This window comes from Camellia sinensis, chromosome 12 (genome assembly GCF_055761805.1).
Source record: "Camellia sinensis isolate YWXY chromosome 12, ASM5576180v1, whole genome shotgun sequence".
NCBI lineage: Eukaryota > Viridiplantae > Streptophyta > Magnoliopsida > Ericales > Theaceae > Camellia > Camellia sinensis.
In genome coordinates, this window is record NC_138972.1 from 118,806,865 (window position 1) to 118,826,067 (window position 19,203).

Below are 19,203 nucleotides of genomic sequence, written 5' to 3' on the forward strand. Positions count from 1 at the left end.
AGGCACATATGTTGGCTAAAGCAGCATCCCTACATGCTGCATTTTAGTCCCTTTAAGACTTAAATATATATGCATCTTATCTGTCCTCAAAAAAACAAAAAGAACGGATTTACAAGAGGCCGTAGTTTTTAGTCAGGTTTTTTTTTTTTTTTTTTACTTTCCCCCGCTTGGTTCTATTTGGTAGAAGCAACACCTCGTTTGATTAACTATAGTATGTACTAGGTAAGGAGTGGCCTGGTGGGTATCAAGAAAGCTAGAGCTAATAATTTTGACATCATTTCCAAACAATTTACAAAGTTTAATTTAAAACCATAATATGCTCTACTAAAAGCACGGTTGCTAAACTCATCACTTAAAATCCACTTCCTGTAAATATAACTATTGCAGAATTTTACATAATATTCCCATATCATGTACTCTAGCGAATTTCAGGCAACCTCAAGCCAGTCCCAAAAGCATGGATCAGTGCTTTCACCTCAGAAACACTGTTACAAGTCACGCGTTCTCGCTCAAAACATTCTTCTGGCAGACACTTCAAGCGGTCATCCTTCCAGCTATTCACAGGACACTTGCCGTTGGCTTTTCTCAAAACTGGAGGCACGGAACAATACGAGGAGCAAGCATGAGCACAATTCCACATGAAAAAGAAAAATATAACTAAAAATGAAAATATGAATGCACTAAGGATCAAGGACACGAGTAAGATGCAGCTTCTCACTTCCTAAGAGTTCAGCATCCCTTTTGTTGTTGTCATCACTGGCCACGTAAGTCCACTTGTCCAGTGCCATGCCAAGAAATAATAATAACAGTATCAATGTATTTACACACGTATAAAAATAATATAAATACACATGTATAAAAATAATATAAAGTACCCCAAGACCTTATATCACTTGCCGACAAGGAATATGCTTAAAAGAAGTTGAATAACACAGGTAGCTAATCATGGCTGAAATGTAAGGGCCACATAAAAGGCGTAATAAAAATATTAAATAGGATTATCTAACAAAATAAATAACCAATAGATAAGACAAGTTGGACTCATCTTCCCAAATGTCATTGGCCCCTTACCTCATTCGGACAATTGTTTTCCAATTTCGCTGAGACGATTACGAAAGCCAAATGCTCAAGTCGTACCATCTCATCTCCTGCAACGTAAATTATTGAAATATAAAAAATCAAAAACAAAACTATAAACCAAAAACTAAAATACAAAAAACAAAAAATGATATGCACGAACCTAATTCATTCAAACTACTCAATTGTGATGCAATCCCTAAACCGTTTTCCGAGAAGGCATAATATGGACATGGTATATGTTCTAGACAGATATTCCATGGTCTTACTCTATGCCTCAAGCAAGCACAAAAATGCAAACTATTACTCAGCGTAAAACAATAACAATAAAAGATCTGATATAAGACTACAAATAAAACTCACTCAACACAATTCGAAGGTAGTAAAACCAAGGAAGAAGAATTAAAATCACCGGTGGGTCCAATGGAAGGAGAGAAATCATACCATAAACACTCGCCACATCCCCCGATAACTTGTAAATGATGTATATAGGAACTTTCACAGGCTTCAGAGCCAAACAGTTTAGCGGTCTATCATTGAGGATCCTCCGGACAGTCTCACCAACTCTAGATAGAGAGAGGCCAAACAAAATATGTTTTAGATTGATGAAACGGTGATCCCGCATTCTTCTTTCATGATCAGCAATCTGAACTACTTCGATAACCTCATCCGCAAAATGTCCAAAGACACCACATGATAAAGGAAAAGTAACTGCTTCCTGAAAACGCTGCAACTGTTATGCGCATGCGCATGTGCAAGCACATGTGAGAAGAAAAGGAAGAAGTTGACAAACAATTAACAAGAAACATCAGGATGCACCACCAAGCTATCTCCATCTCTATTGACAAAAAAATATAGTGACAAGGACACATGAAATTTGTAAACATGAAAAATGACAATGACAATTACATGTAAAAAATTAAAGGAGCATATAAATCATGCACTTCAAATCATCACAAGCAAGCATATCACAAGACGACATACTATGAAACGTAGACACAACATGCATACGGACACGGAACACCAGACACAGATATGACATCACACGGATACATCAACGTGGAAAATTTTAGAAAAGACAAACTATAGCAAAAACATAATTGTAACACGTCTCTCATCATTTTAAACCATATGCTAATACATTTACATATCTTTGTCATTTAATTTTATGTGAAAGGTCTGTAGGATCTATTCTTAAGAACTACACATTTTTTAAGGGTATAAGATAATTATGTCAAATTCTCAACTTTGAAACTAAGACGTCAGCAAATCTCTAAAATTGTTCGTCTAATGTTTATATTTTAGAGATAAACATGGCCAAGAAATGAAGGACATGTCGCAAAAATGAATGTCAAACTCGTGTCCAAAATTCAGATTTTTATTTTTAATTATGGACAAGAAAAAAAATATATATATATATATATATATTGAGCACGTGTTCCAAAGTGTCAGAGCAGCGTTTGCGTCCGACACGGACACGTCACCTTCTCAGAAGTGTTTGTGATTCTTAGCCATAGAATCCAAAAATTAGCAAAGACTGCAAGACGAGATAAAACTAATGCCCATCACACTCCCAAAATAGTACAGTGTACAACATCCCAAATCCCGATCATCTTACATATCGACTATAATTTATGCAGAAGTTGCACAATAGATGCTACCTGCGGAAATATAATGCAGCATACAATTGCAAAAATAAATAAATTTGCACAAACCTACTACATTTAGCTAAGAAAACAGCAAATACTGTCGAAAGTTTTTCCTAAGAAATTCAAATATAAGCCAATAACAAATTTAATGATATAAACAGCACCCTCCACTGCGATGAATTAATTCACATGTTAATCGGTAAGATAAAAGACAAATCAATACAAACTACTTTCATCTCCATGCTGTGCACATGCAAATGCAATTATGTATAGAGTTTGCAAAAAACAGCTGATCTAAAATTAAACTGCGCTGAAGTTGACCTTAAACGGAGTTGGCAAAGAATGGCTATGAATTAATAAAATATAGCTTTCTCTAAATCAAACTGACAACTTTTAGATCGTTTAACTGGATAGGATTCAAAACATAATCTTCTAGCACTTTCAATGGCACCCAAAAACAAATTTTACAGTCATTGGGATATCTTTAAAAGAAATATACACGCCAAAACCAACAAACAAAAATCAAATGCACACATAGGCCATTAGTAGTATCAGCTAATAATAAGAACAGATAAACCCACTTTGAGCCGGATACTGCCAATTCCTCTTTGGAAAGAGTATACAAAACATGCACAAGGATTGAGTATAGCCTACACATACAGTTATAATAAATAAACAGGTTTGGGTAAAAGTATATTGTTATCGGATATAGAAAAAGGGGAAATGATCACACAACGTTATTTTTTTATTGATAAGCAATCATACAATGGTATTCATTTAACTGCCACATCGCATTTGGGGCCGAGGAAGAAAAATCATAACATAGAAGGAAACAGTGTTGGTTTCAAAAGCAGCATATGCAGAATTCAGACAACTATGGACATATGCTGATGCAAGAAGCACTACTCAATCCCTCCATCTACTTTGCAACCAGGAAATAAAACATAAATTGGAGGATGAAAGTCAAATAAAAACACAGACACACGTCACAAATAAAAAAACAGAAGGGTGTACCGCGGATATTTTGAGCTCGGCCAAGAAGAATAGCCCACACTTGAAAGTATGAACAAATTCAGAGAGCTTAGAATTTTCTAAATTAACTAACTCCTCAAACTTGACACACTTCCAAGCCTCTACAAATAAAGTATCAAGAACATGGTAACCTCTTGCGCGCCTCAACTCCAAAGTTAGCTGCACTTTACAATCTTCCTGGTTTTACAAGAGCAAAATTGAACATAATGATTCACCTCTTTAAAAGAAATGTAAACCATAATAAATGAGATACAATTTTGGAAACACATCAAGGCACAGCAGCGAAAGAGTTAATATGCCAACAAGATCAGACTGGACAAGCAGCCCAACTGACTGGACAGAAAATCTGTTTGCCATTATCATCAGTTGCAATGCCTTTGGTATGCCAACAAGATCAGACACAAATGGCACCCTAACTCACAAGGTTGGAACACCAAACATTTGAGAAAAGTAATTTGATCATTTTGATGTAAATTTTAATACAGATTGCTTAATAAAAGTAAAGGAAACTGATGTTAAAGGAAAGAACCAGACAATCATAGAGACTTTCATAACACCAAAATTGATTTCAAGCTCATACCTTCAAAGGCACATACTTCTGCATTTCACCCAATGCAAGGCCTCTATCACGCGGGCTGCTAACAATATCCAACTACAACCATAAGAATCACAAATTAGCATAGCACGATGAGGAATTCATCATTGATAAATGAATTAGTAGAACAATTAGAGTGTTCTATCTAGAAAAAGTGCACAATTTTAGTCCATAAGTTGAAACAAAAATTACCATGTTTGGTTTGAGTTTTTTGGATTAAGTTTTTTGAAAATTAAGTTTTTTGTTTTTCGTGTTTTTTTGTTTTTAATGAATATTTTTAAAATTTTAGGCATTTTTTTTACTTTTTTAGATGCACCTTACTTAGATGTATCTAAAAAGTAAAAAAACTGTGAAAAAATATTTTAACAATTTGATAAATACATAAAAATACAAAAAGTACACTGAATTCTCGTTTTTTTTTTTTTTTGTATTTTTGGTATTTAGTGAATTTTAAAAAAAAAAATCACAAAAATTACACTTTTTATGTGTATTTATGTTCGCTGTGTCTAAAAATCAAAAAAAATTGCTTAAAATATTAAAAAAAATAGTAAAAACAAAAAAAAAAACACGGAAACACAAGAAAGAAGAATTTTCTGAAAAGTGATTTTTGGAAAACCAAAAACAAGCAAAGTGAATATTACCTTGGCCTTGGAAATATCCAAATCCCAAAGAAAAACCTATATTGAAAAGTAAGCACACAAAATCAGAGTTCACAAAAACACAATAAAGAACAAAGGAAAATAACCAAAAAAAGAAAAAGAAACCCACATCAAATAATTATTTGAACAAATGACAAAGATAAGGTTTGAAGTGAAAAGCTAGTTAGAGGAATAAAAAATAATTAAAAAAAACACCATTGTCCCAAAAAAAATAAAAAAAAAATAAAAAAAAAAACACAACCACTAGCAAGAGACAAGCAATTTGGAAAGGCATTGTTTGCAAAAATGAGCCAGAAGACAACAGTAGTGATTATCCAGAAAAAAGGTTTGCATGGACTCTGAAAGATGAAACATTTTTAAGTTGCAAAACAACAGACAAATAAGAGAACAAACAAGGGAGCCAAAAGGGTCATCTAACTCACGCTCACCCCCTTTATGTTTCAAGCAGCTGAGTGCAATAAATTATGGGAAGAAACTATTGAAAATTAACAATTAAAGCAACCAGCGAGAAAGAAAGGGTGAGCATTGGGCTGTGATCGCACAAATTGAGTCACTCAAATGGGCAGTTCGTTTTTCCTAAATTAGAATACAAGCCTTGAATTAGATAAAATGGGTAGAGTTGTAGGCTGGGCCAGAATTGGGAGTGCCAGCTGGTGTCCAAGTTTTTGACTTCATTGAGGCTTTATAACTCTTTGACTATTTCTTGTCATCAAAGAGGCAGCAGTGAGAATATTGGGAGCAGGTGGATGTACAGGGGTAAACAGGTGCACCTCAATTGCTTCCCGGCAGACAGATGTTATAGAATACATGGATTGATGGATATGTGGGTCAGATTCCTTGGACTGCCACTCCACTGTGTTTCAGGCTTTGGAGATGCATGTGGTGGCTTTGTCAAAATGGATGAACATGACAAAAAGCTGGCAATAGGTTTTCAAGCATGTCATAGAATTTTCCAGTGATGACCAAGACGCTCAAAGGTCACCAAAGCCAAGGATGATGAGTGAAGGTGTATGACATATGGGAACTGCACAGAGACTGAGTGTGTGGGAGGTAATGAATCCCTTATGGGATGGTGGTACAATTGTCCGACAGATGGAGATTTTTTCAAAATTTAAGTGTAGAAACAAAGGGGTATGTGGATAAAGAAGGTTTGACCACGTGACAAGGATCTGAACGTACCATTTTTACTATTGGTATGGTACACACCGCTACCGTTGAATTTTGGTATACTGTTTCAGATTTATAATCATAAACAAAATATTAAAATTTAATTTAGATGTATATATTATAACAATAAAAAATTTATTTTTGAAAAAAAAGCCAACTTAACTGGTAATCAAATTCTCCTATAACAAAGAAAATAATAATATTAATAACAACAATAATAAGTAATGGAAAGTGTTTACTTTTTAGAGTGTCAAGAAACCTTTCCCAGGCGTTTTATTCTTCCTCTTTTTTCTTGCTTTGCTGCTTGCTTTAAATTCTTTGCAAAGTAGAATAATGCAGTTTTCATTTTGAAAACCATGTCATCACTTCGGGAACCGAGAGTTGTACATATTCTATTCTCCTTCCCTCCCTCCTTGCCGAATGCAACATACAACTCCCCGTTGTACTACACTCTCCAAGTGTGTTTGTTCCCCCCTTTTTCCATACCAAATAAGAATCCCCCCCCCCTCTCTCTCTCTCTGTGTGCGTGCATGCGTGCGCTCGAGGGGCACTAGATACTTCTCTTCCATCTTCTGATTTCAGTATATCGGACAATAATAGAAACAGAAGCCGGAATAGCCGAAAAATGAAAAAACTACAAGATAGACAGAAATAGTCCAGTATTTTGAGTGAAAGAAAAGATGGATGCATGTACCATTTTTGTGCCGGAGGGGAACCCCCGGGGGTGTACTGACAAATACAATACAAATTATTAACATTGGTCCAAACCAGGGTTGAATGGTATGTAAGTGAGGCCATGAAATGTGTCATTGGAAGGAAAAGGAGAAGCAATAACTAGGTGGAGGACAAAATCAATCAGCATTCCATAAAAGACTCCTAATAATACTAATCACTTCACTTCAAATGCATCCAACAAGCAGAACACAATAATTCCCTCTTGTTCGAGAAAACATGAACTTAAGTTCCATTCAATATCCAAAAAAAAAAAAAATAGAACCATCTAAATCTTCATTTTTCACTAAAGTTTTTTTTTTTTTTTAAATTAAAAAAAAGAGTCTAAATCCTTATCTTGCATCTTTGCTTTGATTTTAAACTAATGCAACTTGGCCGATCAAAAAAACCAAATGCAACTTGGTCTTCATGATAATTTATCAAACATGTCCAGGCAACTATAACATGCAAACTTTATGTTAGAGAGAGAGAGAGATAAAAAATAGACGATAATGGAAAGAGAAGAAAAGAAAATACGGGCAAAAGAACAGGAGGCGAAAAGTGGGAATAAGTAGGAGCTATGAAGCAAGGACACCTCTCCGAGGGCTACGTATCAATGTCGGACACGGACACGGACACGCGTCGAATATGCGGTGCACACGTGTCTGACATGTCGCAGAAGGTGTCCCTTTTTTTTTTTTTTGTGCAGTTGGACACATTATGGACACGTTTCAAACACTGCGGGGTCAAAAACAAAATTTCTAAAACTTCAAGTGGGCATTTGTAAAAAACAAAAATTGAAACAATCAAACCAAACCCTAACCTTGATTTCAAACAGAAAGAGGAGAAAAGGCCGATTTGCTCTTGCCAAGGTATGTATGTTCTTCTTCTTTCGATCTTCTTCTTCTTCTTTCGACCATCTTCTTCTTCTGCTTTTCAATCTCACTCTCTCTCTTTCGACTTCTCTCAATCGCTCTCTCTCAGTCGCTCTCTGGCTGTCTCTCTCTCTCTCTCTCTCTCTCTCTCTCTCTCTCACAGCCTCACTGTCTCTCTTTTTGTCTTTTCTTTTTCCTTTTTATGCTGATATTCAATCTCTCTCTCTGCTTTTTGTTTATGTTGTTCTTTTTTCATTTTTTTCTTATTTTTTTTGGCTTTTCTCAGTCTTTAAACTTTATCTCTATTATTTATTTATATATTTTTGGCTAATTAGTTTATTTATTTATTTATTTTCTCTACTTTCAATAAAAAAAAATTTATAATTTTATGACATAATAAATAAATTTAATTGTATATTCAACGTATCCCCAGCATGTCGTGCAGTGTTATTAAAGGTGATAGGCGAACTAAGGCATCAAGGTCTCCTGGGGCCTAGGCTCAAGACACAAGGCGAGGTGCAGGCTTCACCGAAGTGAGGCGCACCTTATATAGAAAAAAAAAATAAAAAATAAATAAATAAAAATAAAAATTAAACAAGTAAATAGTTTTGGGTTCACCATAAACAAATTGAAATGTTAACCATTTAGTGTTTTTTGGAGATTATGAATTAGGGCTAATTTTTCTTCCATCATTGATTTAGGGTTGAATGCCCAATGTATTGGCATCTGTAGTAAGAGTAGAGATCTTCTGTAACTACACCATATAAAATCAATGGTCAGATTTTAAACAAAATCACAAAAAGTAACAATAAAAAAAGCCCTCAAGACGCAAGCCTTGGGCCAGTTAGGCGCCTTATCAAAGTTGCCTGACTTGGAACACTACAAGGCGCAAACCTTGGGCCTGGACGGGACTTTGGCCTAGGTGCATGCCTAGCCGCGCCTTATTGAAGTCGCCTGGCCTAGAACACTACAAGGCGCAAACATTGGGCCTAGATGGGACTTGGGCCTAGGCGCGCCTTTAATAACACTAGTGTCGTGTCCCCTATTTTTTAAAAATTTGCATGTCCGTGTCATGTCATGTCATGTATCCATATCCGTGTCCGTGCTTCATAGAGTAAGAGGAAATGCATAGAGAATCTCAAGAAAGGAATAAGAATAGAGAGTGGGGGAAGTAAAATATGGGAACATAACAAAATCCCAAAGCAATATTTCAATCTCAATTATTCAATACTCAAATAATATTAACTATGATAAATATTGTGGTTTCAAACCAACTTTATTAATGAGCTTTTTTGTCATTGTTTATCATTTTCAATTTTTCAATCACCATTCTTTCTTTTTTTAGCAACTTTCAAACAATAAATGCCTAAAAGTGATTAAAAAATACAAAAAATGAAAAAAAGAATGTTAATTTTTTCTTAAAAAAAAAAACAAGACAAAGAAGGCAGCTGAAAAAGATTGACGTTAATCTATCGACCTCTATGACACTCCACATGGTTAACTGATGAATAATGATGATTAATCCATCTTTTCCTAATAACACAATTTATTTTACAAATATTCACCACATAACCTATGCAGCTAACACTAGATTTACAGAATTACTCCAATGCAAGGTGACACCAGATTCCTAAACTATCAATATGGTTAGGTGCATCCAAACAATCATTTAAAAGTTTCAATTTCAAATAGATGATATGACCAATTTATGCAACAAAAAAATTAGGGAATCCATCTTGCTTTAAATACAAAACCAAGTAGCGAATATCTTGGAAAAAATCAACCAACACAACTCGAATACACTTCCAGAAAAAAAACGAGAAGACGGAATATTACCTTGAAGTCGTCGTATTGGTACCCATAATCTTTAAATATCAATAAGTATCTCTCATATCGCTGCATACATGCAATTATCCATGCAAGAAACACATGGGATAGTAAGTATTAAGGTTAAGACTCATTGCTACACAAAAGGAAATGATTGTTACCTGTTGCATCTCACCAACATCATGTTCCCTTAGGATAGAAAATGCTTTTACATCCATCCCCCCTTCAGTAAAGGCTTTCAGAGGACCACCATCGGACTGCATATCAGGGAAGGAGTTAAATGATCAATTCCACGAAAGAACATGGGTAAAAAAAAACAGAGGAAAAAAGTGTTCAAGTCAGGTGCTGTTTGAAAAAGCTAAAAACAAAAGACTAAAAATTAAGTATTAAGAACTGAATTCTTAATTTTTTAAGCTAACAAACCTATTAGATAAAAATTGCGCTAAACTAAAAATAAGTTACATGTATAAGATCAAATTTGAAATTTATTATCTTCAGCTTGTATATTTCAATTTTCATATTGTGATGATGGTGGCAGTGGTGGGTTGTGATGGTATGATGGTGATGGTGATGGTGATGGTGATGGCGGTAGCAGTAGCAATGGTAATGGTAGTAAATGATGGTGTTGCTTATGGCAACAATGACAATGGTGATAAAGGTAGTGGTGGTGGTGGTGGTGGTGGCGGTGGCGGTGGCGGCGGCGGCGGCATGATAATGGTAGTGGTGGCGATAACAGTGGTAGTGATGGCATTGGCATGGTTGTGGTGGTGGTGGTGGTGGTGGTGGTGATAGTGGTGACGATAGTAGTGGTAGTGGTAGTGGTAGTGGTAGTGGCAGTGGTAGTGGCATGACAATGGTAGTGGTGGTAGCAACGGCGGAAGCCCTAACAATGGTGGTGGTGGTGGTAACGGTAGCAGCCATTTGATTGCACACACTTCTCTGGCAATGACATTGAGTGCAAGTTTTTACGACAACCACAACTCCATGAGATGAGAGAAGAACAACAATAAAAACTTAAGAGATTCATAACTTTGATGGTGTTCTTAACTTAGAATAAATTCTTGTAAGGATAAATTTTTTGAAAAAAATGGCAAAAATAATAAAAATTGTTCGTCATTTTTTCAGGACTGAACTCCCAAACATATGACCAAAATTTGGGAACACAGGTTCAAACATTGTTTATTTGTTCAGGAACAGGTAACTGAACATTTCTTATTTGTTCCAGAACAGATAACCAAAGCAGCAGTAGAAGCAGGCAAACAAAGGAGGTCGGACCACCCTTGGGTGGTCGACCGGTGGGTGAAATCCTGCCTTGTTTTGCTCACAGTGAGGCCATGGATAAATGACAGAAAACCAACCAGAAAAGCATGAAAGTGGGTTGTGTTGTGTCGTGTCATGTAAAAAGAGATAATAGAAAGAAAAAAAAAAAAAAATTCAAACAGATTGACAAATCTTATAATGAAGCAGAGAAAAATTCTGAATCATCACAAATTTTTTCCACTGGTTTTGGGAAGCTCCACTGTCGTGGGTTTTGTTAGGGTTTTGGGAGAGAGGCTTTTTGGGGTGTGGGGGCGTGGGGTCGTGCATTTTAATGGGAGGAATGTTTTTACAAAGATAATTTTGGTATCATTTGGGGTGAGAAAAGAAATTTTAAGGGTTTTAGAATTTATAAGTGGAGGTCCAAAGAAATGGGGAGTCCAAAATAATTGATGGAGTGCTAATAGTAGCCCTCATAAAAAAACATAGAACCAACTTGTATTTAAAGATTAGTTTTCAGTGACTAGTCTCACTGGCATAAGATTCAGAGGTTTTTTTATTATTATTTTAAAGCAGATTTTCAGCTATAAGATGGTAACCTGTTGTGTGCTATGAAATGCACTTGATTGCCCAACCACTGAATATATCATGAAATAAGCACTTCTTATATCTCAAATCTTGATAACAAAAGCATTCCATAGGTACGCACCTCAAGATGTGATTGGTATGAAGAATAGAGTGCAGCACATTTTTTTTTGATCTTACGTACATTATATATTCTTTTGAAATCATCCTGCAAGAAGAACCAAAACAAACATAAGGACAATAAAAGAAGTGTTTATGTAAATCAAAAGAACCCAACTCCCACACAAAATAGTCTTGCTACATGTAAGAATCAAAATTTGCAAAACAGATTCACTAGAACATTTTTGTTTGATAATGTTGTTGATTTCTTGTTTCCTATTTATAGAAAACAAAAAAATAAGTTTTATAAACAAACTTTGAAAACAAAAAATAAACGAGTTTGATAAGTGCTGGTGACCCGTTGTTGAGGGTCAACGGAAACTTGTTTGGTGTACAAAAAAGTTTTGAAAACAAAACAAAAAAAACAAGTTTGGTAAGTTGCAGTGACGTGTAATTGAGGGTAGACGGATGTGGTGGCCCGAGGTAGGGGTTGTAAAGGGTGGGGGTTGGAGTTGGTGGTCAAATTATCGCTAGAGGTCACGACATGGCCGAGGGTCACAAGAGGTGACCATCTGATAGCCAGAAGGTGGTCAGAGCTTACAGATGGCCGCTAACGGTGGGTGGTGGCGGCAGCAAATGGTAGCTGGAGGTGGTGAGAGAGGGAGAATGAAATTTTGTTTTAAAACAAGTGAACACTCATTTTTTATTTTTTATTTTTGTTTCCAAAATTTTAAAATTAATTCCATTTTTTAAATCAAAAATAAAACCAAACAAGTTTTCATTTGCAGTTTCAAAAAAAGAAAAAAAAAAAAAACAGTAACCATACTAAACAAGACCTTACATTTTTGCTGAATTCCACCCCAAGAAAATAATTTCAAATTTAATCAAGTCCACACATCTCATAAAAATCAAGCACTAGCAATAAGCGTAATAAACATAGTAATTACCAGTGCACCATGCAGATGTCAACTTGATGTGCCCAAAATTGAATAATGTGCATGTCACTAGTTTGCCCCACTTACATACATAATACATTAAAAGAATAATTTTGTCTTGCTTCATAGTCCAAGATGATGGTTGTGTTTGGTTTGTGTTTTGAGATAAATTTTTTTTAAAAATTTTTTTTTGGTTTGTTTGGTTGTATATTTTGAACATAGTTTTGGAGTTTGGGATGATTTGATATTTTGTTGTAGTTGAGTAGATGTGTGTGAGAGAAAAAGTGATCGAGAAGGAGAGAGGAGACAGAAAAAGTGATTGATTGATATGTAATAGAGAGAGAGAGAGAGAGAGAGAGAGAAGTAATTTTGGAATTTTTTTGAGAAAATTTGTAACCAAACATGTTTTTGGAAATTTTCTTTCAAATACATGTTTCAAAACACAAACCAAACACACCCAATATGTTTTTCAAATGTTCCTGACTACCAAAAGCAATATACACTCAAAACTCAGTAAGGGCAGCTTCGCCCAACAGCCAATCTGCCATTAGCGCTTCTGGTGGCGCAGGTTCAAATAATAGAAACAACTTTTTGGGTGCCACATACCCAATATCCTAGAAATCAACTACCAAAACCCATCAACATCTCTCATAATTAGAACTTGCCAAAAAAACTCTTGCCTATATTCAAAGCTGATTCTGAGAGAAAATTATTCACAAAGGCCAAAAAGAAACTTGATTGGCATAATTTGTAATCCTGACAGCTGGGTAATTCTATGTGCGCACAACACATTGAATCTCAGCGAACAACATTTGTATTGTTCAGATATAAACTTCCGAACAAAAAAAAAAAAGTGTTCAATCATCCATTTCGTTCAATAATTTATATCCAAACAGCTATCTTTTGTATGGAAGTTTATGCCCGAACATTTGACTTTTGTTTGAAAGTTTATAACCTAACGACATAAGCAGTGTGTATTGTGATTTTCTACAGTGTGTGAATGGAATTTCCCCTTTACCAAGCCACTCCTCACCCAGTATATCGAAACAAAATTGGATGCCATAAACACTTGATTCATTTTGATTCAGTACCCAATCAAAAATGCCACGCTAACTCAAAACTCTTATCAGTCCTTCATAGAGAGGCTCAGTAATCATTCTAGTATCTTTGTCAAGCAAATGATGAAACACTACTGAGTCCATCAAAAACTGTTAAAACCAAAAATAAAGGATTTAGAGCATTTGCAACAATCATTGAATATAATGCATACATATTGCACAAATAAATAAACTTCTAATAGGAAGGCAAAGAAAATTGATTGGGAAAAAAACAATAACCATAAAAAGTAAATGTGTATGTATAAGAAAACAGAATTTACCACATCAAAAATGCTCAAGACAAACTTTGCAAAAGTACCAAACACACTGTCCCGAACAGTATTGTGTAACTTCGCCAACGTATCCCAAGGAAGAAGGAGCATCCCTTTCAAAGTCAATGCTACAACAGCCTCTACAATCTTCTCTACTTCTCCACGGCATTTTCGGTTTCCAATTGCAGCAGACCATAAACCAATTTGCAAGTGCTAAAATAATGTTCTTTGAAAAATTAGGGATTGGAGAGAAAATACACAACAAAGAAACCGCATTAAATAAACGCATGGAGTAAAATCAATCCATATTTTATAATTTGGTTTGGATAACAATTCCTTTCAACTATGCTTCTAATTTAAAAAAAAAAAAAAAAAAAAAAAAAAAAAACAAATTGAACCCCGCTAATAAAATCCAATAGCCAATAATATCCTTTGGATGTCAATCGAGAAAACAAACAGCGTTGCACTATCTCATCGTATATACAATCACCCGCAAGGAATCCAAAACATACAGGTTTGCCCTACAACTACTACTTGAGCATTAGTGCACAATTCGGTAACTTGTGGAAAACCTCTCTCTCTCTCTCTCTCTCTCTCTCTGTCTCTCTCTTATTGGAACTCTAACTCTCTTTTATTTGACCAAATGAAAAGACTTTCATTTATTAAAAAGATAATGGCCTTTACTATTTTTTATAGTTGACATAAGCAACCATTTTTTTTAATTTGTACATTGGTATATGTGTTTTTAAAGTTTCAATGCTATTACTCATTTTAAGATTTTTTCTCTACGTTGTATTTTTTCTTAGAATGCTTGAATTTGTTGATTAATTTTGTTTTTATGCCTAAAATGATTTTTATTTGCTATAACTTTTTTTTTTAAAAAAATTATTGAAAACTCATCATATATTTTTAAAAATATATATTAAAAAATGTATCCCTGTACCCGTGTGCAACTTTTTATGGGTGTCCCCATACCCTAAAACCAGAAAAAATGGAGAAGAATCCGACTCTTAGACACATCCGTGTCCAACATTTCTATTGAGTCCGTGTAACATTGGTCACCACTACCATCACCATTAGTAACCACCACAACGATAACAATACTTCTATAAAACAAATGAGCATCCAAATTACTATCAAATGTTTTAATAAGCAAAAAAAACTTCTTCATGAGCTTTAAGTCACAACTGGAGGTACGCCACCACAAAATTGCAAAGAAAGCAGCTTTATTCCTAATAATCACAATTCAAGGTATACATAATTATGGGGATTGCAGATTCAGATAAACTCATACCAATGCATTACTCAGTTAGCATAAAAGAAGTAAGACAAAACAAAGCCGTCAACCATTTCTTAAAAATGAAACCATCATAGAATGCAAAGCAAATAACAAAGTCTATCAGCAATAAATAGCTATACAAGAAGACATAGAACATTATTTACCTAGTAAGATAGACGTGCAGTAAAGTGTATCAAAAGCACATGTAGATTTGGATGTGGTTGGAGTCTTTGTGTACATAATCACAGAGGATGTATTCATTCAAATTTTAGTCAACCAAATCTTCTACATACATACATAGTAGCAATTGTTCCATATCGCTATCATCAAAGTTCAAACAAATACGAGAAAAAAAGGAAACAAATCAATCTAAATTGACAAATTTTATATTCATCGAATCAAATAGGACCAATAATATACAAGAATACATTTCGAGAAATGATTTTGGCATGAATACAAGACATAAATGTGTCAGTGTGTTTCTATAATAGATGAAATCAATCAGATACTGCCCATAAAACATCTGGGAGATGATGAAGTTTTACCTTTTTGCCACATGAGTCTCTTCCTCTGGCCTTCGATGTTCCCCTAACCTTCCTCTTTCCAAGATGTTGTTTCTTACATTCGTTAACAGTCATCTCCTGCAAGACATAAACAGGGAAAAGATAAATGGCAGTGAGTTTTCAGTTACGCACAGGTGGTCTTCTGCACTCGGCAAGTAAACATTACCCTTGAACCATCTTCTTCTTGAACCTTTTCATTATAACTATCTAGAGTAACTCCTTGTTTAACGTTCCCGCTTTTAGATACAATTAGAGCAGCATCCCTGTTTCAGATAAGTAATGGAAGACTGGTAAAGAATGGTGAAATTTTAAGAACAAAAACAACCACCACCCAAAAAAACAGGGCGTGACAACAAGGAATCAGAGATAAATAAACAAATGCACTTCACAATCAAAAACATATAGTCAAGGTGTAAAATCCACAGTAGATGAAGAGAAGAATGGGAGAATACATATTAATATACAATATTTTTTTTGTTTATCATTGAATTTCAAGTTTTTGTTTGTTTTTTAAACTTGTAGTACATTTCATGCATGTCTAAACAACGTACATGTCAAGAAGTGTCTGATGAGCATCATGCCAAAGTTTGACACGAGGTTAGTGTCGTGTCGTGTCCTGTCCTGTCCGATGTCCAAAACGCTTTTTAACATAACAAGCACCTTCCTAGAAGACTTCACACCTCTAATATATTGTCAAATCCAAATTTGTCAACTATTTTAATATTTTTTTTATGCACTTGTGTAGAGTGCAAAGTGTTATATCATATCTTTTGTAAAACGAAAAACTTTTACTACTAGAGTTTTATATTGTATAATATTATATTTACATTTTACATGGACCATTACATTTTTCACAATATTTTCACTTATTTTTGTTATAATTTAGGCCTATTTTATGTATAGTTTTTAAGGAAATTTGGAAATTAAAGTGTTATCAATTTTTCTTTTTCTGCGAGATCTTACAATCCTTAATCTGATTCTACGATCCGATGTTGTAACCAACCCCAGCAATCCAATGTACTGTTCCGATTTTAACAACCTTGATTAAATATTAGGGTTTAAATTGGAAGAAAAAAAGGGTTTAATTTGTTACAAGAGTCAAACCCCATGATTTTTTGTAATTTCCGCTAAACAAAGCAAAATCACATGTAGCTCTCTAATTTCTAGAAATCAAAAGCAAATTAACACCCTTAAGAGGCTCAAAAAACATAAAACAATAGATCCTATCCCATAATTCCATCTTCAAATTTATTCTCAAATATTCCTACATTTCTCTCCAACCAAAATCACAACACAATTAGTACAAACCCACAGAACAAGAGCTCTCATGATGGAACTAAAACCCCTATAGTCAATAAAATAAAATCCATCTAAATGCATAAAGCTGGAGGAAACAATTTAACCGAAATGTCATGGCCACATAATCCTCTACTTGGGAAGTAAATAACAATTAGGCATCCTACTTTGAAACATGCCATTAGTATTAATTAAACTTTAAAACGCCATAACCATGCAAAACCTATAACTTTTAGGAGGCACACTTGCATTCCAAATTATCTTGCGAGGGGCAAAACCTGGAAGATTAGGATTATAAATAAACATATCAAAGAACAAGTTACAAAGAGAATATGCCACATGAATGAATAGTCTACACAATAATATCAACGGCTCCATAACTCAATGGATAACTTGCACTGTTTTTTATTTTATTTTTTTAAAAACGAATTTTAGTTTAATTGTACTTCTAATATATATAAACTATGTTCATTTTAATAACATAAACTGTAAAGGATAAAAGACAAACAAACATACTAACCAACCATGTAACAAAATCAATAGGAACTAAAGTACAAATAACGACAAGAAGGAGAATAATGACTTAAAGCTCACCATCCATCCCAAACATGAACAATGTTACCGCCACTAAAAGTCACCGCATCATCATCATCATCATCAGAGTCAAACTTGTATTGACGAGCAATCGAAAATATAGTTAGGACTACGCGTAAGTCTTCAATAGCTGTCCTAATTTGGCAGTCCAAACAAACAGAAGGCATGAATTGATATATAAATTAAAGACAGTCCAATTAAAAATAATAATAATAATAAATAAAAAAGAAGGCGATAATCTAACAACAGATAATAACAAGGCATGCTTACTCTCGTCGATCCAAATTCTCACTTTCAAGTATCTTTTGGCCATCATGGGAATTGCTCCCACTTCCGTGTACTCCATCATCATTGGATTCATTGTCCTCTTCAACAATTACCCTAATTTTGGCCACACACAAGATAGATAATACATACTAAGTCTCTTTAGTTTAGACCATGAGCAAATGTTTGTTATTAATGTGAAGCGAAGTCCCGCATCGCCGGAGTACTAAAGTAATGTTATAGCATAGAAGCGTGAGGAGGGAATCTACACACACCTCAATAACATGACTAGCTTTTAGGGCATGTAACAGTTAACAGTTCGCATACTGAATCAAAGAAGAATAAGTTGTACAGATTACCTTCCAGCACCATCATCACTATAGCCACACATCATATTCATCCCTGTGATCTCCCCTCCTCGTTGATTCCTCGCCGAAACCAAACAACCAATCCTCCAATCAGAATATGTTTACAGATTTCAAAAAATAATAATATGTTTAAAGATATTAGGGCATAGAATTAGAGAAAGATTATTAAGTTAGGCAACCCAAAACCTAAAAACCAAATAGAAAAATAAATTATAGAAATTTAGGGTAAACATGAGCTAAAGAATAAAGAGAAGACTCACCAGACGTGGATGCCTGGTCAGCGACGGCGTCACTGCTGCTCTGTTGGTTGCTCGCCTCAATCCGGACGCTCGCTGCTGCTGCCGCCGCCGCCGCCGCCGCCGCCGCCTGGTCGCTGCCAATCGAAGAAGAAGAAGAAGACGACGAATTGAAGAAAACGATTCGGTAAAGATATTTATTGACAGCGAGCGAAGAACCGATATAGGTTACCAACGTTACGAGTGCATATGAACTTATAAATTATAAAGTAGCCCTTTGTTTTTCTTAATTATGAAAATGTCTGCTCTGTTTAATATATTTTCACAAAATACTAAAATAGAAAAGTTTTACCATTGGAGACCCCTAATTTTGGTACCAAAACCTATAAATATGGGTAGAGATGGCAATGGGTATGGCATGGATTGGGACCTCTTGCCCCACACCTACCTCTATTTTAGTCGTTTGCCTCATTTACCCATAACCCAACTCTTATAAACTCTCTTACACCCTATCAAAACCTTCAAATGTAACCCCTACACCCGACTCTACCAAGACTAGTTTCTATTAGGAAGATATAGTACATAATATTCTATTACATAATCTTTCTATCCTAGGATGCATCAAAGTCTGCTACTTTATCATTTCTTACTTTATTCATCTTCTTCCCAAAATGAATTGATAGTCTTTCTACGTTCGGGACAGATGGCAAATGTAATACAAGCTAACTGCAACCTATTTCAAGACAAGTTAATTTGAGAAAGGCAA

At 34.9% G+C, this 19,203-nt stretch overlaps 1 protein-coding gene across 10 annotated transcripts; it reads right to left on the reverse strand.

The window, feature by feature from the left end:
• Positions 1 to 242: 242 nt before the first annotated feature.
• Positions 243 to 18,694, reverse strand: LOC114282377 (uncharacterized). Of its 10 annotated transcripts, none has more exons than XR_014347099.1 (18): positions 18,462 to 18,676; positions 18,193 to 18,261; positions 17,840 to 17,950; positions 17,570 to 17,704; positions 15,846 to 15,942; positions 15,662 to 15,757; positions 13,847 to 14,050; positions 11,559 to 11,642; positions 9,754 to 9,849; positions 9,602 to 9,661; positions 4,995 to 5,030; positions 4,339 to 4,410; positions 3,741 to 3,935; positions 1,522 to 1,810; positions 1,072 to 1,148; positions 884 to 949; positions 719 to 773; positions 243 to 591 (listed from the first exon to the last, which is right to left on the reverse strand). XR_014347099.1 is itself a non-coding variant. In XM_028225016.2 (17 exons), exons 2-17 carry the CDS (start codon positions 18,231 to 18,233, stop codon positions 419 to 421), a joined length of 1,821 nt encoding a protein of 606 aa, XP_028080817.2. In that variant the 5' UTR covers positions 18,234 to 18,285; positions 18,462 to 18,694; the 3' UTR covers positions 243 to 418. The 10 variants fall into 10 exon arrangements, 6 of the variants coding, with proteins under 6 accessions (XP_028080817.2, XP_028080818.2, XP_082755828.1 ...); XR_014347098.1 differs by having other exon boundaries at positions 18,193 to 18,285; XR_003636224.2 differs by having other exon boundaries at positions 18,193 to 18,676.
• Positions 18,695 to 19,203: the final 509 nt, after the last annotated feature.